This window comes from Diadema antillarum, unplaced genomic scaffold, assembly GCF_040938485.1.
Source record: "Diadema antillarum isolate AM-2024a unplaced genomic scaffold, OU_Dant_1.0 seq00001456_RagTag, whole genome shotgun sequence".
In the NCBI taxonomy this organism is placed as follows: Eukaryota; Metazoa; Echinodermata; class Echinoidea; order Diadematoida; family Diadematidae; genus Diadema; species Diadema antillarum.
Window position 1 is genome coordinate 262,996 of NW_027272202.1, and position 25,736 is coordinate 288,731.

Below are 25,736 nucleotides of genomic sequence, written 5' to 3' on the forward strand. Positions count from 1 at the left end.
CTCTTTATAGATTTCTGCCATATAACACAGTCGTCCAAAAGTATCCTCTTTTTGTGTGTGGTGAATGAATGTATCACGATGCGCCTGATGTTTTCCATATCATTTCATCTCCAATATAGGAAATACGATTGATCTTTATGACAGTCTTCATCATCATCATCATCATCATCATCATCATCAACAACAACATAATCGCTATCGTCAGCATCGTCAAAAGAATGAACAATACTGACAATACTCTCCGTCAAAATCACAATGGTTATTATTTATCGCAAATATATTATGCAGTGCTATAGGGGATGTGTGGTTAGCACAAGGGGGTGGATTTAGTGCTGCATGGATTTCACAAACTTCAAAAGTTAGACTTTTTGATATGGTTAGTCAAGAGTGGAGAGCAGCCACATGGTCAAATATAATTTGTACAAATTATAGAATGTTTAAAGGTAATTTGATGTTTGAGAAGTATTTACAGGTCCTGAGTAAGAAAGATTATATTACTTTAAGTACATTCAGATGTCGATCTATAATGGATTACCCCGTTAATAAGGGCGGGTTTGATGCAAGCCTGACAGATGAATTGCATTGTACTATTTGTTCATCTGCAGATAGGGGATGAATTTCATTATATTTTTGTTTGTCCCTTTTTCACAAAGAGAGACTATTGTATTTGCCTGCGTATGGTATAGCTTGACGGCCAATAGACCAAGTGCATTACATAATGGCCAAACTATTCAATTCAGCTAATGCTTGCCATTTGAAAAAAAAAAAAAAACTGGCCAAATTTGTCAGAATGATTATGTTTTAGTTTGCTTCAAAACCAAAGAAGAAAGACAGTTTCGTAGAAAGTAAAGTAGATATAAATGTGTGTACACGTATAAGTAGTAGAGTAGTTTACGCCTTGTTTTGTAAACATGTTTATTTATATCTGTTATTTTCACATGTATATGTCATATACATTATCACTTACATATTTGTATTCATGATATTGTAAATTGGATGTTTGTACTCTCATACACCTAGAAGGGGTCGAAGAGTCAATAAAATCTTACAAATCTTACCGACAATACAGTGATAATCATGGATAATGTTAAGATCATGAGACTATCAGCCAATTCCATTTTCGTGCAAACAAACCTTCCTTCACAAGACAGAACGACAAACAAACACTCTTACAAGATATCAAGGCATCAACGCAACATGTTTCTAGAAATCGAAACAGACATTCCGCGTCATTCTTCCCATCTGAAGACGGAAGCACATCACGTTGGGTAGAAAAACTAGAATTATCACTGAAGGTGATTAATACCCCCGCCCCTTAGTGTCGCTTTATAGTATGTGACGTGATGAGGGCAATGACGTTAATACCAAGTTTGTGCACTTGTCGAATTGGAAACAGAATAATATTAGTTTACTGTACAATTACAGAGTTGACACTGAGTTCCACAAGGTTTGGGTAAAAAGTTTGGTTGCCATGGCAATGCATTGTCTGATACAAACACAAGGGACATTTTGCATAACTACACTAAAGACCATCATACACACCAAATTTGACCTTCATAGCTTGAATAGTTTATTTTGATACAAAAATGAGTGGTTACCATGGCAACACATTTTCCTTAAACTGACACATTGGCGTCTTGCAAAACTACACTTCTAGATCATCACGCATACTAAATTTGACCTTAATTGCTTGAATGATGGAAAAGTTATTCGATCTACAAGGTTTTGGTAAAATTGTGGTTACCATGGCAACGGTTTGTGTGACAAACGCAAAAATTATGTGTTCCACACCTATACCTCAGGGCCATAATGCCTACCAAATTTGGTTTCAATTGCTTGAAAACTGTGGAAGAAGTTCACTCCACAGGATTTAAAAAAAAATGCGGTTGTTGTTGTTGTTGTTGTTGTTCATTTTCCATCTGTGAAGATGGCTGGATAGCCCATATTCAGCTACAAGCTGGTCTTCCATGGGGTCCAGTTGGATGTGGGGTGGGACCACTTCACCGGGTTAGACACCCTGCTCTTTTCGATGAATGAATGAAGCGGGATCTTTTACGTGCATGAGCTGTGACTCTCTCATACACGGGACCTCCATTTTATGTCCTATCCGAGGGACAGAGTGTTTTGCCTCTTGCTAGAGGGGACGGTATGTTTACACACAACATTGCTCAGTCCAGACTCGGGTTCGAACCCGGGCCGCGTGATCGTGAGGCAGACGCGCTACCGACTGAGCCAACTCACCGCCGTTACCATGGCAACGCATTGTCCGATACAAATACAAAGGACATTTTGCAAAACTACACTTAAAGAGCATCATACACACCAAATTTCACCTTCATAGATTAAATGGTTCAATATGATACAAAAATGAGTGGTTACCATGGCAACACATTTTTCTTATATTAATACATTGGTGTCTTGCATAACTACACCTCCCGATCATCATATACTAAATTTGACCTTAATTGCTTGAATGATGTGGAAGTTATCAAATCCACATGGTTTTGGTAAAATTATGGTTACCATGGCAACGCTTTGTCCGACAAACACAAAAATTATGTGTTCCACATCTATGCCTCAAGGCCATAATGCCTACCAAATTTGATTTCAATTGCTTCAAAACTGTGGAAGTTGTTCACTCCACAAGATTTCGAAGAAAACATGCGGTTACCATGGCATCGCTTTGATACAAACACAAAGAGTGTCTTGCATAACTACACCTATAGATCATCATAGATACCAATTTTGAAATTAATTGCTTAAATACTGTGGAAGTTATTCAATCCACAAGGTTTTGGTAAAATTGTGGTTACGATGGCAACGCATTGTCCAACAAACACACACACAAAAAAAAACATGTCTTGCACATCTGTACCTCATTGTCATCATTTACCCTAAGTTTCATTTAAATTGCTTCAAAACTGTAGAAGGAGTTCGCTACGCAAGATTTTGCAACAGACCGACCGACCGCCCGAACAACATCACGGTGATTCCTAACCCCCTTCACACTAAGTGTGGCGGGGGCATAAAAAATCAGCAACATCAGATCCATGTTACACCGAATGACAGTACATGTATAATAATATGTACTGAAACCAAACTACTCCTTCCTCCAACGTTCTGATAACAACTTGTGCTCCTCTCTCACACCTCCCTGCTCCTACTGTTCTCTTGTCTCAACTGATCACTGTATCAAAGAACCTATACTGTCCGTTCTCGAGACAAGTTGCAGTCAGTGACGGATCGGGGGGGGGGCGCAACCAGCGCACGCCCCCCCCCCCTTTATTTTTCGTTAAAACAAAGAAATGAAAAGAAAAAAAAAATGAAATGTAACCCGGGAGTGGCAACAGAAATATTAGTTGCGCCCCCCCCCCCCAACCTTTACAGAATTACAGTGGATCCGCCCCTGAATGTAACCGTGTTATAACAATTTTCCAAACGCTCTCAACACACACTGCGTGTGGATCAAGAAAGTGATCCTTGTGTGACCGGTGCATGTAGGCTATATCTATTTATCGTAGTAGAAAAAACAAAAAACAAACAAACAAACAAACAAACAAACAAGAAAACAGGCGAAAAAGCTCTCTTTAGATATAAGTAAGTTCTAATTTGAGGGGAAAAACGCTGCTAGGATCCAAGTTGTCTATTTCATATTGTTTATGTCATCTGCTCCTGCGACAATATTATATTTAATCCCATGAAAATATCTACACGCTAGGCCAAACATGAATTCTACCCTTAAACATTACCCCAACCCTAATCCTAATCCTCACACCAAATTAAATCTAAAACTCTATCACGTTCCTGACCCTAACCCCAAGTCCTGTATGGAGAAACTAAGATCGTATAGTAATTGTCGCAGGAGCAAAATGTCGTGTCATCATTTATCTATACCTATATGGTCACGTGAAAATGAAGCCCTGACCCAACATCAGCATTTCAAAAACTGGTTAATCCGAGTTCTTTCAAGGTGAAGCATAACCCTGTTCCCTCATGTCCTGTCCAGGTCAACACGAAGGCGTTGTATTCATGGTATTCTAACAAAACTGTCTTCATCATGACTGTGATGAACTTTTGGTCTGTTTGCAAAATAAATTCGGTAAATGTTTACAAAATGACTTGGCATGTACAAAGTCCAGTTACTGGCCTTGCCGTTCTCTGTACTTAAGGATCATGCCCCTGCATGGACTCTGTTATAGTGTCTTCACGTGAAGAGCGCTCAAGAGACTCGGAAGAAAGTGTTCTGCAAAAAGTATAAACTATAAGCATTGTTAGCGAAAACTTTTGAAGGTAAGTTGACAATTTGACAGCTATTATAATTATGTCTTCATCGACTACTCCTCATATGTGAATCCGTTTGAATAGGCAGCATGAGTTATGACCAGTCTGGATCAGATTATAGTATGAACTTTAATACATCCTAAAGTGCAATGGAATGCTTACGCGTATTTCTTTAGTGACTCTTTACGATGAGGATCGTATGACACTGGCGCTGGGACTTTTCATGAAGGTCACGCTATGACACCAAAAACATAGCTACTGTGTTGATAAAGTTAGAAACTACATGCAGATTTATATTCTCATGAATTCGGGAGAAAGGTCACAATAATAAATGCCATTAGAAAAATAAGTTAACAATACCGATCAAAGCCTCGCTTTATCATTGCTATATTACTCTGCTCCTATACCAACCAATGTCATTTCATCATCATATAGTAAGAAAATCTTAGAGCATATCGTTCCCAATGCGCAAGGTGTCGGATTTTTTCTCAATTCTCTGACTTGCATGTGTGGAAAGATGGCCGCGAACCCGGATGCCCCGTACCTTCAACTGCAGCACTGCCATGATGGTATCTGGTACACAAATTTCTGTCTGGACTCAAGCATCGACAACGCCAAAAACTTCGAAGTCCGCCCCGACGACGTCTTCATCATTACCTACCCTAAATCAGGTGGGCATTTCATGAAGCGCTTCGGTCGGATGTTTTTCTGACAAACTGTTGCAAGCTATACATAATCCTTGCATCCGACTGGCTGAGAGCAAATTTGTCCGACAACTTTGTCGGACAAAATGCTTCATGAAATGCCCCCAGGTGAGTGATGGAAACTGATATTATAGAGATAACTTAGAACAAATTCAAAACCGGGAACTTTACGATATAAGTTACGAGCAAACGACTTCCCCGAGGATTATTCAATATTACGGCAAGCAACTACAGTGAAGGCAACCATTAACATCGTGATCTTCTCTAATTTCTGCGAATACTATTACGATACTATTACCACTGTTGCTACTTCCCTGCTGCTGCTGCTGACTTTCTACTACTGCTATAAAAGTGTGCTGCTACTTTTATCTACTAATCATACCGTACTGCTAGTGCATTAGTAAGGTAGTAGTAGTAGTAGTAGTAGTAGTAGTAGTATTGTAGTATAGTAGAGTATAGTAGTAGTAGTAGTACACACTAAGAAAAAATGATTCATACTTGCACCTTTTAAGGGTGCAAAGTGATGTCACACTGGTGGCTCCCTATGGGTGTTATCTTGCACCCTCAAGAAATGGGTGCAAAAGTGGCACCATGGTGCAATGGTATAATTTTGCACCCTGTGGGTGCACCTTTGCACCTCCATAGAGGGTGCAACATTGCACCCTTTATTGAGGGTGCGAAGTTCTTCCCTTGGGTGCATATTTCCACCCACACTAAGTAGTGCTAAGTTTCACCCTTTTTTTTAGGGTGCATCTTTCCACCCACACTAATTGGTGCTGAGTTGCACCTTTCTTGAGGGTGCGATCTTTCTCCCTTTAATTTTCGGCGCAACTTTGCACCCTTTCTTGCCTCTACTTTTGGTGCAACTTTACACCTTTCGTGAGGGTGCAAAGAAGCACCCAAAGTTCCAAGATTGTAGCCTCTGTTAAGGGTGCAATTTTGTGCCGTATATATAGGTAAAATGTTGCACCTACATGTATGTGGTGCTTATTTGATCCATGACTGCTGCAAAATTGCTTCTTTAAAGGAGCCAGTCAGTGTCACTGTCTACGCCTTTAGAGGCGCAATGTTGCCCAGTAACCTCAAGTGCACCTTGAGATTACTGGGCAATATTGCGTCTCTAGAGGAACAGGCAGTGACACTGATTGGCTCCTTAAAGAAGCAATTTTGCAGCAGTTATGGATGAAGTAAGCACCAAATATTTGCAACATTATACCTATAAGGTATATATACTTAGCATCACATAACAGTGTACAATTTGTTTACTTAACTATTTTAAACCTTGAATAGTGCGAACTAATGCAAGCCTGTTTGCTCAGTATATCAAACTTATGCTGTTGTTGCACTCTGCAAAGTATCAATAGGATTGGCGTAATTTGGATCCTGTGAATCATGAAATGTGTGTGTGTAATTTGTGAGTTTTGAAATGTTAATGTAGAAGTCAACTTATAGTTGTGTTTGAATGACATACTAAAACCAAATATTTACCCAATTACCTTTCCAATAAGGTGAGCACTATCACTATCTATCAAACAAACCCTCTATAGGCAAGAGTATACATCTGCATGAAGGAAGAGGTAAAAATATGATATACATTTGTCTGGATACGTTTTATTCAAAACGTACTTGAATACGTACTTATTCACATAATCTATAAGAATACGACATGCTTCTTACCAGTACACAAAGCCTCAAAAACAAGAGCATGCTGCTTATATTTCTAAAGTATGCACCATATCTAAAAATAAAAAAATATGTAAGAGGATTTAACAAGTTGTTTGTATGCATTTAAACGAATAGGCCTATACATATTTCCATGCGTACAATATTCATGTAACAGTGACGTCATCATGAATCATCAAAAAGATATGTTTCCAGCATAGACATGAATTTATCTAAAATCTAAAACATGTCTTACAATTAGGAGTTTGTTTTATAATGACGATGCCAATTGTCTTAAAGTCCTTATCACGACACGTCTTGGGGTTCACACCTCCGCCAAGGGGGGAGGTTATTTAAATCATGAGATTCTTGGCACTTAGATTACGACTACAATTTATTATGGGTTAGATATACTTAATTGACATTCGCATACCGTATACAGGTATACGGGCATTTCGATGAAAACATCTAAATACAAGGTATGATTATAATATGAAAATCGAACTTGATACCAGCCCTTATGGGCTACCAATGGAGACTAGGCAGAATCGCAGTTATGTATTCAGATTTTGTTTTGGGTGATACACGCATTCCGACTGATTTGGGATCAATTCGAGTCCCTCGAGCTGAGATTCCGGAACTGCAATGAGCAAATCATCATAATGACTAACAAAGTGACCGAGAATAATACATGCACCAGTTTCTGTTTCGTTGTTCTATACACAGAAAGTTGTTACGTTTTCCAATCCTCTGTAGGCACACAGTGATTTGCAGATCACCTTTGGCTATAACGCCATGGTCGCGTGCAAAATGAATGCAGCTTATCTAACTTGTAATTTCCGAATAGGGGACTACCGTGCTTATACATATCAATCGGATGACAGACCCCGTCAAATAGTAAATTGCGGATATCGTATATCATTGTCAAATCCACTTTTTGTTCTATACACAGTTTCACTGGACTCTTATGAACCACTTAAGCGTTACCAAATCATGGAGTATAAGAATAATCTTATGTTATTTCCTTGAAAAGGCTGCATTTGTATGAGCGGGAACAGTTTGGCATCATACATAACTAAATACATGTATTATACAAGGTTTCAGGACACTTTGAACCGTGTCCCCCCCCCCCAAGAAAACAACAACAACAACAACAACTACTACTACTGAAATGTTGTATACCCTACTCATTAATGTATGATATTTGACCTTTGAATACATTGCCCACATTTTTCAACGACTAGGCATCTGGATGCAACGTAGGTATATATAAAATGAAAAATGTTTTAGGAAAATACATTTAACCACTTCAGAAATAACTACGGAACAAATAGCATAATATTGACAGGTTCCCTTCTTCCTAATGACGCGACAGAAAACTTTCCTCACCGAATCATTCTGTCGTTATTCAAGTACAAGTCATTGGTGATTATATACCTAGTTCGATTAAAAGTATACATGGAGTCATTGCAAAAGTATCTAATGAAAAGTATGCTTCAGAACTACATCATTGTCATTTATTCTATAACGCTAATAATAGAGTTATTGTTCCGCTATATTGCCTAACAGGTTGTAGTACTCCTACGACGTTTGTTCAGCAAATAAGGCACAATTTGCGAATTTTACACGCTGTTGCCAAAGTCTCTAATCTTCTTTACCGCTATTCTCAGACATGAGGTATGCTGATGCTGTATGAATTAGAAACGAAAGCTTCACAAATATTCACCATCTAACAAGGTAAAAGCGAAGTGATGTCTTGCCCACATATCGAATTTGTGATTACACTGATTTTCAAATGTAAGCTCATTGACATTCACTTTTTGACTGTTGACGGAGTCGGACTTCCCCAATATCAACACTTGACAGCTATCTTTAGATGATCTGAGGAGTGAATTTGGTGGTCATATAGCTCAAAAGTGTTGAAAGTTATTAAAAGAACACCACAATACCATGTCGACAGTGCTTACCAGGTGAGATACAAGGAAAGAGCACGAAATGGCATTGTAGAATTTGACAATGACCTACAATATTTGACCTTGAACGCTGGCACCCACAAGGTGGTAGAAGTAACTTCGTCCAATCGTACATACATATGCATATAAGTTTCATTTGGATACCTCAAACAGTATAAAAGGGGAATGAAACCCAAATGTACCCGTGGATTGGAGCAATATCGTAAGAACACATAAGTGAACATGGAAAATCGTATATATGATCCAGTGGAAGTTATGCATTTTTTAACGTTTCAGCGTCACTTTCATGTATGGAAACGTATATGAAGAAAATATCAAGGGAATTCCATAAAATCTGATTCTAAATGAAAAGTACAAATTACCTCCACTTATTTGTCGTTGCCATAATGTTAGGGGTAATATTACCCCCCCCCCCTTCTGGAAGAAGTAAATCAAGTGCTCCTTTTGTAATGCTAGAAAGGTGAAACTATGCCTATTTTCTTTACATGTCTTTATATAATTTTCCATGGTTGACGTCAAAGATGTAGCTTTCTCATCTCGTAAAGGCGGCACTGAAACTCTAGATATATATGTGTATATATAGCTCTTCAACGGATTTTCCGATATTCCTCAATTTGTCACGATGTGTTCAACTGCTAAAGTAATCTTCCTGCATTAACTTGTCCACTTGTACTTTTCGTTTCATTTCCCTTCGTGATTCAACGTTGCCATAATCGATTACAGACAGATGTACGAACGGAGGGACAACCTGAACAACATCATTTCTCTGGTGACAACTCCTTGTAAAAGTATACACCATGAAAACTTTAGACTGGTAAACTATATCAAGACAATTATTGAACAATATTGTTAATGAAATGCCGTAGGTTTTTTTTTTCGTGATAGTTGCCTGTTCAGATCAAGGCTTGCAATGTACTGCTGAAGAATGCATCGAGTGTTTCTGCCTTGTTTGGGATACTCAAAGCCACAGAGCACAGAAGGCCGCAAACATTGTAGCGAAGGAAGACACGATTGTATACAGGAATTCGGGCAGATTTCACAACCATCCAGCCAAATGGTGATGTCACTAGTGCGCAGCATTCACAGTGAAGATTGTGGGATTTAGTCCTGCCAGGTTCTGAAAGAGATTTTGGCATGAAATATAATAATGACTGAATAAAATTTCGAAGGAAATAGGTCGTTTACACTACGCAATTTTGTTGCTTACATAAACTAACAGGTTGCAACTATGACCATTGACCAGAAAATGGAAAATTAAATTGATTGTATAGTTTTTGTTGAGATCTACTTCAGGTTTGTAACATCTTTTGCTGAGATAATGAGAAATGGTTTTGAAATAGCTGCGATATCCAAAACAGAGCAATAATAATATAATGAAGGACCCACTTTTTATCACGATCGCTGCGTTTTACTTTGTTTTTGGATGCCTCATCCATTTCAAAACCAGTTTTCATCAAATAATCTTTAGAATTCCTCTTAGAATGGCATACTCTCTATTATTTCATAAGTAGGTTCTTGGTATATCACAAAAAGTTAAAGGCCCAAATCCTCACCTCCACCACTATACTATACCATCCCTTTAAGCTTTGATATTGGTTTCTAAACAATCCGGTCGGATAGATTTATTTCAGCTCTTTGTCATAATAAGTAAAACATAATAATGTTGCAAAGAAATATTCCCCTTATATTTCTAGTCACAAAGCAGATGGAATTCCCGTCTCCCATTAAAAAAAGATGCAGCACTTACTTTGTCACAGACATACAGCATGTCCTCTCCAAGCAGACGGGGAATTAGGAGACAGCATGCAGACATCACTATTAAAGTTAGAGCTGAAAAAAAGAATAGATGTGGAATAGCCTGAGTAAAGTCATGTTGAAAAAAAAAATGTGGCGAATTTGGACTGAGATGAAAATACACACCTTTTATGTAGGCCTGCATACATTTATGACATGGGCATATTCAAATATTCCCACATTTTTCCTAACCAACTCAAAGTTTTCATATTAAACATAAAATAACAAAGTAAGACAACATCATATTACATGCCAATTTAACATCAGTTTGCTGTATATTTTGCACAGTTAGGAAAGGAGTAGACGTATAGACCTCAGCCATTCAGCCGTTGCTGAGCTTGCCTCAGATGATGGTCCGGGTGCTGGCCATGGCAATGGGTGTAATGATGCCCGTTATGGTTGACACCTCTAATCCTGTTACCACACACACAAAAAGTGAAAATATAGCCCCCTCTACTTATTCATAACATTGATTTGATTTACTTTAATAATACTGGTTACAGAAAAGGAGATTACCCCCCCCCCCCCCCACAAAAAAAAAATAAAAATAAAAAATGGCTATTCAGGGCATTTGAAGATTCTTGCGGGGTAGATATGCTGCCTGTATATGAGTGACAATCCATCATGGAGTTTTCAAGAAAAAATCCAAACAACTGAGAAGACGTAGAACGCAAAAGGCAAGAATGAATGATCGCAATGGTCCACTTGAGTAACATATCTCGCGATTATAGATGGTATCAAAATTGCACTATAGTCTTATCAAATTTTCCGCAACCCACTAAACGGTGGCTACGTTATAGTAACTGATAAAACTGCGTTCATGTGTAATGATAAGCTTTAATATAATATACTTCACGGATATCACATCCTGAAAATCAAGATTAATCAATAACCTGAAAATACATATATTACGGATTAATCCATTAATGAAACTTACATATTCTGTTGAGGAATCACTCTGTCCTTCAGAATTGCATATAAGTTTACGTGATCAGGAGAATGCGCGCAACTTCATATTGTATCTTTCTTGAATACCTGAAAAGGAAAATCAAGCGTCATGAGTTCAAGGCCACTGCTCATGCGTATGTAATAATTTTGCAGAAGAGCTGACTTATGTAAATGTGACTACATAACTCTCTCCATGGCAGCTTAATGTATAGTTCAATTCTTATGCACTGCCTTGCTGCATACAGGGTGTACTTAAGTCCACCACTAACACTACCTGACTACAGAGAATTATCCCAGCATAAAAATGTTTTGCCATTATAAGTTTAGTTAGTACACTGGTCTATTTATCCATAAGTTTATCAACAATTATTCATCAACTTTAATTCCTTTTATTCGTTATTAATCAAGTGTGGTATGGCACGACGCGATGTATTATCCTTGGGGATGTGTGTGTGGGGGGGGGGGGAGGGGGCGTAAAGGTTATGTAAAGGATACACTTCCTATAGGAAAATCCGATTCCACCTTTTCTGAACTATTTTGTTTTGTTGTTGATCAGTAAATATAAAGAATTATTTGAAATTTATGATGATGTATGTGTTCACTGTATTGTGAGTATAAATTATGCTTGTATAATTGTGTATGTAGTGAAAATTGTATCATTTATAATGTGTACATGTAGGCCTACATGAATATATGTAAGTTTATGCATGTATGTAGATATTCCTATATGTGCACGCCCATATACCAACAAAAAGAATTTCCTAAATGAACAATAAATGAATCTGAAATCTGAAATCGGAATGCCATGACGTCTTTAGCAAGACATTTTATCGTTAAAGCTGATCTAATTCCACAGAATGGTTACGAAACAAAACAAAATAAAACAGAAAAAGCACGCATAAAACTAGCCAATTTTAACAGAACTCTAAAATGAACATTTCAATATTACTGCCTACAAGCCTATTGCATTATAAGACAATGCTATACAACCAAAAGCATAACAGATACAAGAAATTTGATGAAGGGTAATATCGAGAGTAAGGCCTTGGTCGAGAACATTGTGGATATTGCAAATCATGCTTTACGATGACGTTTTAACTCACCATTTTCCACGTAGTAAGAATCTGCGGGGTCTTGATATTATGAAGTGGAAGTCAGAGTTGCAGTAAGCCGCTACGAAAAGCCTCAGAAGAGCTGATCTGGCTGTGGAAATGGAATTTGCGCTGGATGCTCAGCTCAAACACGCATGCACGAGCTGTACAATGAGCCATCTGGGAGTCAACTTATGTGCACATAAGTTCGCACGACTCAAGAATTCATTGAATTCATAAATCATGTTCAAGAAAAGAATGAACATGCCCACACCAGGTGACCAAACGACTGGGTCCGTGAATTGACACTTAAGGAAACATCCATGTCATCCATCGAATGTATTCTATAGATTATTAGGCGTTTAAAAAAAAATTTTCCAGTTTTGATTCTTAATAATTCAGTAACTATATATCAGATAACACTGTCATTGATATGGGTGATAGTTGTATAGTGTACAATTTTGTTGGAGGTGGTTTAAAACATAAATCAGCTTCATGAAATCCATGATCAATTTCACAGTTAGGTTACAAATTTTGCTCTATTTCCAACCCTCTGTACAAAACTTTCACTTTGCACAGTGGTCAATGGGTGTGTATGGGAGTATGTGGTTATTAAACACCCTGACAATGGTGTTGAACAATGGCCAGGGTTTGAATGCTTTATTATCTATTCATGAGAAATTCCACTATCACAGCCAGTCTTTATTCATTCTAAAATGTAGTGTTTGCAAGCACATGGAAACATGTGCTTACATTTTTCATGTGCATGCATTTTGCCCTTAGGCTTTACCATGCATGCATCCGTGAAAAAAAAAGGGAAAAATCAACCCTTAAATATTAATCGTGTAGTTTGCATCCTTATATATCCGCGATTTTACTCTCTATATGATTTTATTCTCTCATTTCATTTATTTTCACTTAATAAAACATGCATACATAAAATGTGACAATGGTATGACAAGTGTAAAATGACAATGTGACAAACAAACAAACAAACAAAGCAAACCAAACAGCAAAAGATATCAAGTGAAGGGGTGAGTGAGAAGGCAATTGGCCTTATTCAAAACTAATCCCGGAAAAGTGAATACATTGTATATACAGAGAAAAACATTGGCACACACACACACACACTCACACATACACACACATGCATACACAGACAAAAACATGGACCAGCGCACATTAACAATACGCAAGATGTGATTTTCACAAACACACCCTATCTTGCTAGTCTCTTATAAATTCGTAAAATGATATTGGTAACTTCCAGAAAACCTTTCAAGTAAAATACGCTTGAAAGCTTTCATAAAACTTTGTACCGTTTTCTTACATTTCACATCAGAGTGGATGGAATTCCAGATTTGAGGGCCTTGAAAAAATATTGACTTTTTTTTGCTGTCCCGAGATCGAGTCGCAACGAAAATCTTCAGCGTGTAGTAGGGTTTGACTCCATCATCGCACAGTAAGCATGCAGGGAATGTTGTGACATATTCCATTTTGATTGGTCAATACCAGACGAGCAGTCAGGTATTCTTCATTAGCTTGGTCGCAGACCCTTTCATCAAAGACTTAACTTCATTTAAAAATGCTCCGATGAATGATTATGAATTATGGGAGAACATCAAGTTTTATGATGTCTTTAAAAAAAAACATGTACATAGTAGCACCACGACGGTATATGCAATATTGTATTCAAGTGTCGATCAACACCATATAGGTCTTTCTTTGAGACTAGTTATGGGCTCAATATTGCACCTTAGCAAGAATGAACCACAAACAGGAAGATATGTCTTTGTAATGGTAATTACTTTTCGACATCCCAACCAAGAAGAGATAGGTTAGGTGAATGTTAAAGACACGGAGATACACGAATAGAAATTGCGCAAAAAAAATGAAATAAAACGAAGATTATTCTAATAAGTATGCCTGGGCAGTAATCTGATGTATCTATTGATAAAGAATTCTATTTGAAGATTCATATCAGTTTGCTTTGTCAGAATCATGAGGAAAAGTGATAAAATAAGCCGGCTATCCAGGGTACAGTTTAAACACTTTCACATGAAACAGCTCTGATTAAGATTAACACTTTTGCACAATAATATTTCTGTTCAGAATTGACTTTTGCTTCATATGTTTTTATCTTAAAGTGTAGGATTTCATTTCATTTAATAGATAAACAAGCAAAATATAGCCAGAATTATGTTAACGTCCAAAATGAATCTTCAGATTGCTCAGCGAGACGGCGGCATCGAATCCCGATCAGCGAAGGCACAAATGCACCTGTAGAATTTTTTGTACTGCAATAGAAATTTGACGACTATTTGAATAATTACAGCCAGTTGGAACTTCATCTGTTAAGCCTCCTAGGTTATGTGTACAATGTGATTGGTCAATACCAGGCAAGCAATCAGGTATTCTACGTTAGTTTTTTTTAGTAGACCCCTTTCATCATGGACTCAACTTAATTCGAAATTATACTCTCGATGAATGATTATAGAATATGAAAGAAAATTAAGTTTCCTGATATCAAAAAATATATGTTCATGATATCAGCACAAGGATATGTAATATTGCATTTTAGTGTCGAGCAACACCATAGGAGGTCTTTGTTTTGAGACTAGTTTGGGGCGCAATATTGCACCGTCAATGACCGTGGCAAGATCGAACCCCAAATGAACCATATAAGAAGCAAAGTTCCACCATTTTCGCAAATCGTGTAATTTGCACCCATTTCCGCGACTTCGAACCCTTCTAGCTCCCTCATTGAACCTTTTTTTCTTAGTGTGTATGTATAGTAGTAGTACAGTAGTAGTAGTAGTAATGTAGTATACTACTTCTACTTCTATGTTAGTTACTATGCTACCGCTATGCTAGGACTATTTATCAAAAAAATCATGATGATGTAGTCATGCTGATATTAATTTTCCCCACTTCTGTTCCCAGTTCTGCTTAAGCCTACAGCATGCAGAAACTATACCACAAAAGGGTTGAAAAAGTGAAAGGCAATATCTTATATTGTTTGTTTCGAAAATGTCACAACTGAAGCAGAAACAAAGTGCAAACACTTTACTTTTGATGCAGCTTTTCTTCTTCGACTATGTCACAGTACATGGCTTCGCGTTCAATCGACAATGATGTGAATCATGATACTTATGTGTAGTTGTCAGACTAAGTGCCCTTGTGAAATGATATTCCCCCACGAGATGTATACTCGTTCCAAGCGCGTGATATAGCAGTCTTGTATTGTTTGCTGACGTCATTGTAGGAACCCACTGGATGATGGAAATCATGGGTCTGATTCTGAGCGACGGCCACCTCGAGAAGGTCGACCGTTCGCTGCTGACCTCAGCACTGGAGATGATCAACATGGATCAGACATTTCCAAAATCCAAAGAGGAAGAGGCGAAGAATCCTGTCGACATGAGTCCATTTATGGAGATACTGGATAAGGCGCCCTCACCGAGAGTGATCGTCAGCCATCTCCGGAAGGATCGCTTTCCGAAGGACCTCCTCCAGAAGGCGAAGGTTTGTCCAGGCAATTTCAAAAGGTTGAAATTTGTTGAGTAGAATGGGAGTTTCTTTAGCAAGAAGAGCAGATTAAACAAAAATAGGAAGACGGCTGACTAAGAGGAGGGCATTTAAGGGTGATCAATGACATTGTAATGCTTTGACCGTAAAAGAAAATAAATAAAAGAGAAGAGAGAGAGAGAAAAAAAATCAATCAAAACAAGATTTCGGTCGACGGCGGAAGCGTGACTTTGCCGGTATGTTGTTTCAGCAAACTCCTCTTGTCATTATCTTCACTTTCTTCACTTCCGAAGGGGCTGTGTGTCACGCAATGTTAACATAAATTTTTCATTTCATTTCATTTCAATTCATTTTCATATTTCTCACATACATGTACATAACACAATAAAGTATATTGATACGAAAATTATACAGAACATAATTTAGAATAGAACTTCACCGGAATGTTCAAAAGTTTGTCTTGGTATAAACACAAGGTCTGTATACATGCGAGTTAAACTGAGGTCATAATGCGAAAAATATGATGGGGCCTGCGTAAAAGCAAGCTTGTATAGAGCCGCAGGTCCCGTGATAAAATCAGATTAGGGGAAGTATGAGTACAAATATTTTTTTAGACCATACTATAACTTGGGGATCCGATTAAAACGAACAAAAATCAGATCAAATACGTGTTACTAAATAAAATACAGAAAATTAGAATGGCTAAGCACGCGTGATGTCGGAGGCATTATACACAACTGCGTTGGGATGTCATGATATTATCATCTGATGTATTCATTCTTTGATTATGACACAATAATCATACCTAACATAATTATTATGACCTGTCTGGCTATTTATATTCAATTTTCATTGTCCGGCAGATTGTTTTTCACTCCTAAATGACATGCACTTGCATGATTTTTCGGAAGGACTATAAGATCATATTTGTATCAATGTGTAATACTATAACGGGAGAATAGTTTCTTCAGAATTTGTGGCGATCTGGGGGCATTTCATGAAGGAACTTGTCGGATAAAATATCTGACAAGTCAGTTATATCCGACAAGTTTTGAGAAATTGTTTAGTCTGATTGGCTGATTTCTCTGAACTTGTCGGATATAATTGACTTGTCGGACATTTTATCCTATAAGTTCCTTCATGAAATGCCCCCCTGATGTATAACTTTTGAGCATCAGGGTAATACAACTGCTTTGTTTGGAATAATGTTATATAACACGTTTAGGTTATCTACATTGCCCGCAACCCGAAAGATGTCGTGACGTCATGGTATAACTTCCTCGGCAAATCCCCTTTCCTTACCTTCACGTGGGAAGAAAACTTCAAAGCCTTTCTTGATGGCAGTAAGTATTCCTCCTTCAACATTATAAATCGATCTAACAGTATTAGTGATGGGTAATTTATAATATGAGTGATAGCAGTCATTGTGAATAGTGATAATACTTGTATAAATAGTGTAGTAGTATAGTAGTAATAGTATAGTAGCATAAGCATAGCAGTATAGTAGTAGATAGTACAGAGTAAAAGTAGTAGTAGTGGTAGTATATAGGAGAAGGAGGAGGAGGAGAAGTAGTGTAGTAGTAGTAGTAGTAGTAGTAGTAAGTAGTAGTAGTAGTAGTTGTAGTAGTAGTAGTAGTAGTAGTAGTTGTTGTTGTAGTAGTAGTAGTAGTAGTAGTAGTAAGTAGTAGTAGTAGTAGTTGTAGTAGTAGTAGTAGTAGTAGTAGTAGTAGTAGTAGTAGTAGTTGGGTTTATTTTTTGGTTTTAATCAGGTGCCGTGATTTTATTTTCTTTTTGAGTGGGGCTGAAGATGGGGGGGGGGGGGGGGGGGGATGAGTATCCGGGCAATTACCCCCAGAGGGCAATTACCCCCCCCCCCCCCCCCCCCCCGGCTAAATACTGGTTAGTATAGTAAAGTTAGAGTTAAGATTAGGGTTAGGGTAAGGTTTAGTGTTAGGAGTTTGGGTTAGGGTTAGGATGAGGTTCAGGATTAGGATTAGGACTAGGGCCAGGGGAAGGGTCCGGGGTAATTGCCCAGGGGGTAATTGCCCTAGACCCGGATCATGGTATAGTGCGCTACAAGTGCTGGCCTTTTCGTGACCGGGAAGCGCTGACGGAGCGTAGTCTCTTCGACCTTTTGATATACGACGTGATGCGAAAGTGCTAGCTGTGCGTGGTATTCACGTCATAATGACTGTCTTCATTATTTTCTTCACAACCCATTGATAGAAAGCGCATGGGGACCCTGGCCGGAACACGTGAAAGAATTCTGGAAAGTTCGAGAGGAGCCGAACCTGCTTTTCTTCTTCTACGAGGACATGTTAAAGGTATATGTACATTTTTAAAAGATAATGGTGAATTCTGAAACTTATTATGAATTTATTATCCTCCTTATTTAGAGCTTATACTTCGATTATGAACAAAATAATGGTCTCCGGGTATGATTTCACACAGTCGTATTTTTAAAGATTATGTAGTGATTCAAATGCTTGAGCATTCCGTTTCCCAGACAGTATTGGCATGATCTATAGTTAACATTAATGAAAGCTCATTACACTGCAACAATATTTGTTCTTTTGATTGTTGGAAAAGGAACGAACGTGAAGTCAATCATCGATATTCCATCATGTTATGCCGTTCATAGTCAATTAAATATGATTAATCAAAAATAAATCAATGTATTACCCGAAAGTCAAGCTATCAGTCAATGATTTATCACTCCAGTCTATCAGAAAGATTACTCTGTCATCGAGTCGATCACTAGTCTAATTACGATCACAGGTCAACAATGAAGAGCAGGGTGTTTATTAAGTTTTCACCCACCTCCACCTTCGACCCTTATCGCAACCTAGGATCCCCTGGGACACATCACACAGGTCGCCAACCATGTAGGGCGCCCTCTATCCGAAGAAGCTTTGCAACGAGTAGTCGCGAACAGCTCGATAAAGCAGATGAAGAAAACGTACGAGGGTGTGGCGGAGCAGAAGAAGGAGGGGAACATGCTGGTGGAGCTCAAGTTTCTGGCTAAAGGTAATCTGCTCGGGTGGATATCATAACGAAAATATTGCATAACAAAGCACTTGCCAAAGTCTTCCTGAATTCAAGTTTGTAAGTAGAACCAACATGAGTTTGTAAATGGGGTGGGGGGGGGGGGGTGGGGGGGGGGGTTGATGTTGGAGTTGGCAAAGTTATGCTCACGCTTAGCTGTGGTTATTGTGTGAGCAATAGACCGGAAAGATCCATGAGATCAGTAAGAGAGAGAGAGAGCAATGCAAACTCGAGCAATCAGTGTTTATTTCGCTCAACTAAATTTACTGATATATAAAAAAAAAATGTATGAAAATAGACACATGCATAACTAAAAGAGAACATTTTGTTTTCATGTCATATTAGTGTCGCAGATAATATCTCAAAGCTTTATATACATACGTATGCATGATATATATATATATATATAATGTACATATAGATATATAAATGTTTATATACATATATATATTATATATAATCTATACATATATATACATATATACATACATGTATATATACTTATACACAAAAGCTCGCTTATGATGCCAGCAGACTGCAATAGCTACTTGTGTCATTTTGTGTTTGTTGTCAAAGTATTTTAAATGAAAAAAACACGACCATTTTTGCAATTCGTTGCTTGCCATGTTCTTTGCAAAATACACTTCCATGTCAAGTTTCATGAGGTATTTTGATATTTGGTTTTATGTTGTTTCGGGTTTTTTTTTTTACATGTGACAGAAAATAAATAAAACAGAAAGATAAAAACATTCTCCCCATAATTTATTACATAGCGGGGGTTCCCATTATCGTACGATCCATTACGATTTGACATTCGTGACTGATCGTGGAAGTTTCGTTGAACTTGTCTGAAATTTAACGTTTGGATACGAGGTTATGCGAGTCATACGTGTTGGTTCGCTGAAGCGGGGTTCCCACTATCACGATTGGCGCCACGATTGAAATCGTGGTCTTAATCGTGGAGCAAGCGTGATGGTCTTATCAGATTGTATCAGATCTTAAGGTCAATCGTGGCAATCGTGTTAATCGTAGAAAATTTTTGGACGGTTCAAAAATTTTCTACGATTAACACGATTAGTTTTTGATCGTGATCATCGCATCAGATCGTCTGGGATCCTATCTAAACGCAGCAAATCTCATCTAATCGTGCTTCTTAATCGTGTTGATCGGGATCGACTTTTTCACTTCACTTCCGCATATTATTATTATTTTTTCCCATTTGCCCTTATTTTACTCACAGATTACATATATTTTGTATTCCGATAGGTGGTAGCCTGCATCTTCAGATTATTATTTCCAAACGGTAAATTGTATGACTGTGTGGGCTTTGAATTGTCGTAATTTTTAAGGTACATTATTAAAATCATATTTTTATGATTTTAAGATATGAAAGTTGTGTTACAGATTGTTAGATATTTTCATACATTATGCTAATGATGTTATCATTAATAAGTTGTTATTACTATTATACAGACACGCAAAACAGGAGTTGTTCCCGCAATCAAAATGGGGTAACTTTTGTAACGAAAACCAAAAATGAGCAAAAATAGAATGGCATTTGTATGTCTGCACGTATTGACTAACGTCAGTACAAAGATGAGAATAATTCAATGAATCGTGCTTGAATGAGCACATATCAAAGGCAAATGGTTAATTTTTGAAAGTATACTATATAGTATTTTTGGGGTGCAGTATCCTGTTGTTTGTGTATTGTACATAATGATTAAGCGTTGTTGTTTCATCAGCCATCGTTTGACCCCTTCACGTCTATTGTGACACTTTTCAATGTCATTTGTGTGTGTGGGTGTGTGAGTGTGTTTGGTAGAGCATAACTTTAGAGGAAAATGGTTATTTTCAACTCTCATTATTACTGCAAATGTAAAAGTGACCATTACACACTAAGAAATCAGGGTTCAAAATTGAACCTCTAGGCGTGATGCAATAGCAGCACCCCTTTTCCATCAAAATTTGAACCCCTGTCTAGGGTTCAATTTTGAACCCCATAAAAATGAACCCTCTGAATTCAAAACTGAACCTCAAGGTTTATTTTTTATGGGGTTCAAAATTGAAAAATTGAAAATTGAAAATTGAAAATCATAAAAATGAACCCTCTGAGTTCAAAACTGAACCTCAAGGTTTATTTTTTGCACCCAGGCAGGTTAAAAATTGAACCTCTGAAGGATACATTTTTCAACCTCAAGGTTGTAAAAAGGTTCATTCTTCCACCCAAAAGGGTTAATTCTTGAACTTTTCAGATATCAAAATTGAACCCTTTGCGGTGCATCTACGCTCCTTGGTTTTTATTTTTGCCTCCTTAATGGGTTACATATATACTTTATACATATACATGGTATATATAAAGTATATATGTAACCCATTAAGGAGGAAAAATAAAAACCAGGGAGCGTAGATGCACCGCAAAGTGTTCAATTTTGAATACATGCATGTATTAAATAGTATATATATATATATATATATATATATATATATACATATTATATATATATATATATATATATTATATACAATATTACATACAATATGTATATATATTATATATATCATATATCCTGCTGAAATAATGGAGATGTTCAAGCTTAAAGTACAGCAGTGTTCAGAGTTGTTCAATCAAACACATACTCCTTAGCAATGCCAACACATACTCCTTAACAATGCCACCACCAATTCATTGTACATTGTACATGCTGCTCATACTTCATGTTTGGCACACACTTTGCACAGAGAAATTAAAACATATCTGCATCACAGATGATTACATTTCATGTTTGTTTAATAAAGTCTTGGGATGATAAAAAAACGAGGAAAATTAAATAAAGAGAAATTCCCCATTTTCGTACATTATCTAAGTACAGTTCATCATTTGGTACATACAAACTTGTCACTTTCATTTGCCAAGATGGATGCATTTCTGCATTCACACAAAAATGCACATGTATTAATTTCCTAGGCTAGGTTTTCATCATTCAAAACAAAGAATTAAGTCAAATCAAGTTTTTGCATTATAATGTAATACATGTACAATTAAGAAAGTTAAATACAATACATGTACATAACATATACCCATATAGTAATGGAATACAATGTATATTTAAATTTTGTAAATAAGGGAAAACAATATTCCCTGATGAAAAAAAAATGTATCAAACATCTGTCATTATATTATCATTACATCATTTCAATTCCCTATAAGAATTTCTTTATGACAAAAAATAAACATAAAAATCTCTCCCAGCAGAAAAAAAAAATGAAACATTTGCAATCCATGTGCGTTGTGCAAAAAGTACACTTTTATCATCTAAAGAAAGCAGAGCTGTTAATTCCAGATGTTGCATTTGCAAGCAGTTACAACACAGTGAATTCAGGTAAAAAAATAAAACAGTTGAATAAAAGGTATACATGTACATTACAAAACCTTCATGGTTAGTTTCCACATGCATAGAAGGAAACAAAATGGCCACAATACTTTCCAGCTACATGTATATGTAAATGAATGAAAATACTTCATAAATTAAAGATTAATATCTAGAGACCTTCAAAAAAGAAGGATCATTAACAAGTAATCAAAGCACAGTACACAAATATTGGTAGGATTTCCGTGAACACATCTTTACATGGCTAATGTTTACATACTATAATTGTAAAGGTTAGTATCCTCACCTGTTACATAACAGAAGGAAAAGAAGGATACCAAGTTTGCTGAAACTGCAATAAAATAAATAATCAACACCGCTAATACACACACACATGCAAATTGTGACAAGCAAAAAAGGAAAAAGGACCCCCCCCCCCTTCCTCTAACAGCATCCAATTAACCCAAAGTATGGGGATATGTCTATTCCATCGATATAGGGATGGCATTTGTAACTAGAATCACATTGTACGAGATATGATAGAGAGAGGAACACTCAGAGATAATAGTAGGATAGCATAGGCAGGATAGGAGAGGCATAAAACAGGAAGGTACAGGAATTGTCCAGCTTTATACAGAAAGCTTGAATGATACCACTGTACTACAGTGTAATTCTCAGTGCTGGCTCAAGGCTAAAATTCATCTTCCACCCAAAACATCAAAATGCAGCTTATATTCATAAGCAAGAATGACAAGAAAACCAAACTACTCTAGCTGCAAGAATTTCTATAACAACCTCGAGGATGATAGTACTGTACAAAGTGTCAGCATACAAAACAATACATTTTTTTAGTGTTTTAGTCATTTAGGCAGAGGATGATACACAATGCAAAGCAGATACAAGTATTAACTCATCACGATACAAGTAGCCACAGGGTTGTAACTCTACAGTGATTTCTTTAAAATCATTCGATGAAGTGTTCTTCACAATACAATATTACCTGCCAGTATACTACACTGATTTAATGAAGACTGTTTCAGACTGTAGTTGATTGCCCTGGACAAAGGTTTCATCATGGATGCATCTGTAGAACTGAGTGAAGTTGTAGCGATTCATTCCACGAAGACAGCTGAAGAAGGTGCCTCAGTCATGCAGAATACCTGGGGGAAAACAACAACAACAACAAAAGTGTTACACTCTCCTCTGTATAGTGATGCAAAAATGTACAATATATCATACATTTATTGAGAAGATTAATTTCTGGGAGGAAGGAAAACACCAAATTGAACATTTCTATGGGTTGCACTTTCCTGACAAATCACAAGTACAACACACTCTACACACCCTCTTAAGCTTAAATTTGATTGTAGGGTAACAATCTCAAAACAATGCTATACTACATGTACAATGTAATTCTAGAACTTTAATAGACCATACACTCTACACTGAAAATTTGAAAATGCTCTGCCATCTGGATGAAATATATGCCAATGAAGAACAGGTGAAGTCAAAATTACTTGTGAGGGCCATCAACCCTCTCCATGAAAAAGGTCATACTGATCATGTACCGAGTTTTCACATTCAATGCAAAAATGCAGATTAACCTTGAACTGGGAACAACTGTTGATTGAGAGAAGAGAGATGACCAGTCCAGTCGTATACTAGTACTGGGACAAAACGTCTTGTCCAGGATCATCCTCCTTTTATGTTGATGCAGTGACTGCATCAGCAATTCGGTACAGCGTATTTGGCCCAGTATACACTGGACTCCTGTTATAATGAGGTCCTCAGGGCCTACAGTTTTCTTTCGTTTTATCAATGTTTTGTTGCAACCAAACAAGTAAACAATAAAGCAACAAATGTAGAGCCAATAACATTATGGCCTCAATTTCAATTTTGTTGTAACGTTATTTATCAGAACAGGAGTGCACTGTGTGTATGTATAAAGACTGATGCATTAAAGAGTTCCATAAATAATACATCGGAACATACAATGCAAAAAAAAAAAATGAGACACAGCAGTCTCGTGATCAACTCACAGTATTGTTCTTTGGCAGATCCAGTACAGGTCAGTTGCAGGTTAGGTGGCAGCGACATATGGCAGCAGACTTTTCCAGACTTTGCGAAACGTTGGCAAGGTTTCTTTCTTCCTTGGCGTTGTAGTGTTGCGATTCCTGCGTTAAATCTATTAAGCACATGTACAAAAGTAAACCGAATACATGGTATGTCATCTTTGATAATCCAACTAAAAAACAACAGTAATGTAGAGCTGTGCAAGAAAGAATTGGATGCAATATACATGGCCACAGGAACCAGGGGGACTCGGGCCCCTAATTTTTTCGGCACAATACAAAGGAAAACATTATAATTGTCCCCACTTCGGGTCCCCATCCCCCCCCCCCAACTTTCTTTACCCGAAAGTGTGTAAGTGGCACTAGAAAGAAATACATGTAGATAAAAACCTGGAAGTGTGAGCACCATAAGGATCTGTTTTTGCGCTGAATACTTTTTTGTTTTGTTTTTGCTTTTTTTTTTTGCTTGTAAGCTGAAACCTGGAAGTGTCACCAGAAGTTGCGTTTAAGGCCTTTTTTTTTTGCTTGTTAGCTCATGAAACTAGGAAGTGCCCCCCCCCCCCCACTTTTGAAAACCTTCCGCCAACAGTGATACAAAGACTCTGCATGGCATACTGCAATTAATCTTACAAGATTAACCATTCGATCTTTGCAACTCTTACAGATAATTAATGCTGCATTTGCAACATTCATAAGATAACAGTTTTTATATCAAAGGGAGCAAAAGTGCATTTTCCTGGCCTGCAGAGAAAACTCACCTTTGCCTTGGTGTCACAAGTAGAGAAGAAGCTTTGACATCAGGTTTCATACCGAGAATACTCCCAGGGAGTAGGATGCAGTTCAGCGCAGCATAGTCCATAATGAAACAAACAACATCCTTCATTTGCTGTAAGGACAAGGATGCTTCAAACACCTTTGACCTGAAGAAAGAAAGAAAGAAAGGGGAAAAAGAAAGAAACTTGCAATGGTAACACAGAAATTTGAAATTATATTGAACTGTTCATGTGCAGTAGGCCCTATAACAAATCTGCAGGTAACAGTGCCGTCAATGCGATACAAAGCATAAGGGTCTGAGTAACGTACATTTGTTGTACCGGTACGGGTACCAATTGTAACCTCAAATTTACCACCACCCACCAGTTTAATATGTAGATGATGTCTGCACAGCGCATGGTGATGTCAATAGGCTATTATATAGATTGCTCACACTTAATACAATGTACTAGTCTGCTACATGACGTACAACGCTGCTGGCAACTTGTATTTT

At 37.4% G+C, this 25,736-nt stretch overlaps 1 protein-coding gene across 1 annotated transcript; it reads left to right on the top strand.

Annotated features, from left to right (window-relative positions):
- The first annotated feature begins 5,071 nt into the window (after positions 1 to 5,071).
- Positions 5,072 to 19,034, top strand: LOC139709672 (sulfotransferase 1B1-like). The gene is made up of 5 exons (XM_071621631.1): positions 5,072 to 5,093; positions 15,719 to 15,978; positions 17,207 to 17,324; positions 18,208 to 18,305; positions 18,831 to 19,034. The coding sequence occupies exons 1-5, from the start codon at positions 5,072 to 5,074 to the stop codon at positions 19,032 to 19,034; spliced, it is 702 nt and encodes a 233-aa protein (XP_071477732.1).
- The last annotated feature ends 6,702 nt before the right edge of the window (positions 19,035 to 25,736 follow it).

What these genes read in the sequence shown, in the direction of transcription:
- LOC139709672 (XM_071621631.1), top strand. Translation starts at nt 5,072, where the DNA reads ATGCTTCATGAAATGCCCCCAG. An exon ending in GCTTCATGAAATGCCCCCAG is followed by an intron (nt 5,094 to 15,718) that starts GTGAGTGATGGA and finishes ACGTCATTGTAG; the next exon opens with GAACCCACTGGATGATGGAA. An exon ending in ACCTCCTCCAGAAGGCGAAG is followed by an intron (nt 15,979 to 17,206) that starts GTTTGTCCAGGC and finishes TAACACGTTTAG; the next exon opens with GTTATCTACATTGCCCGCAA.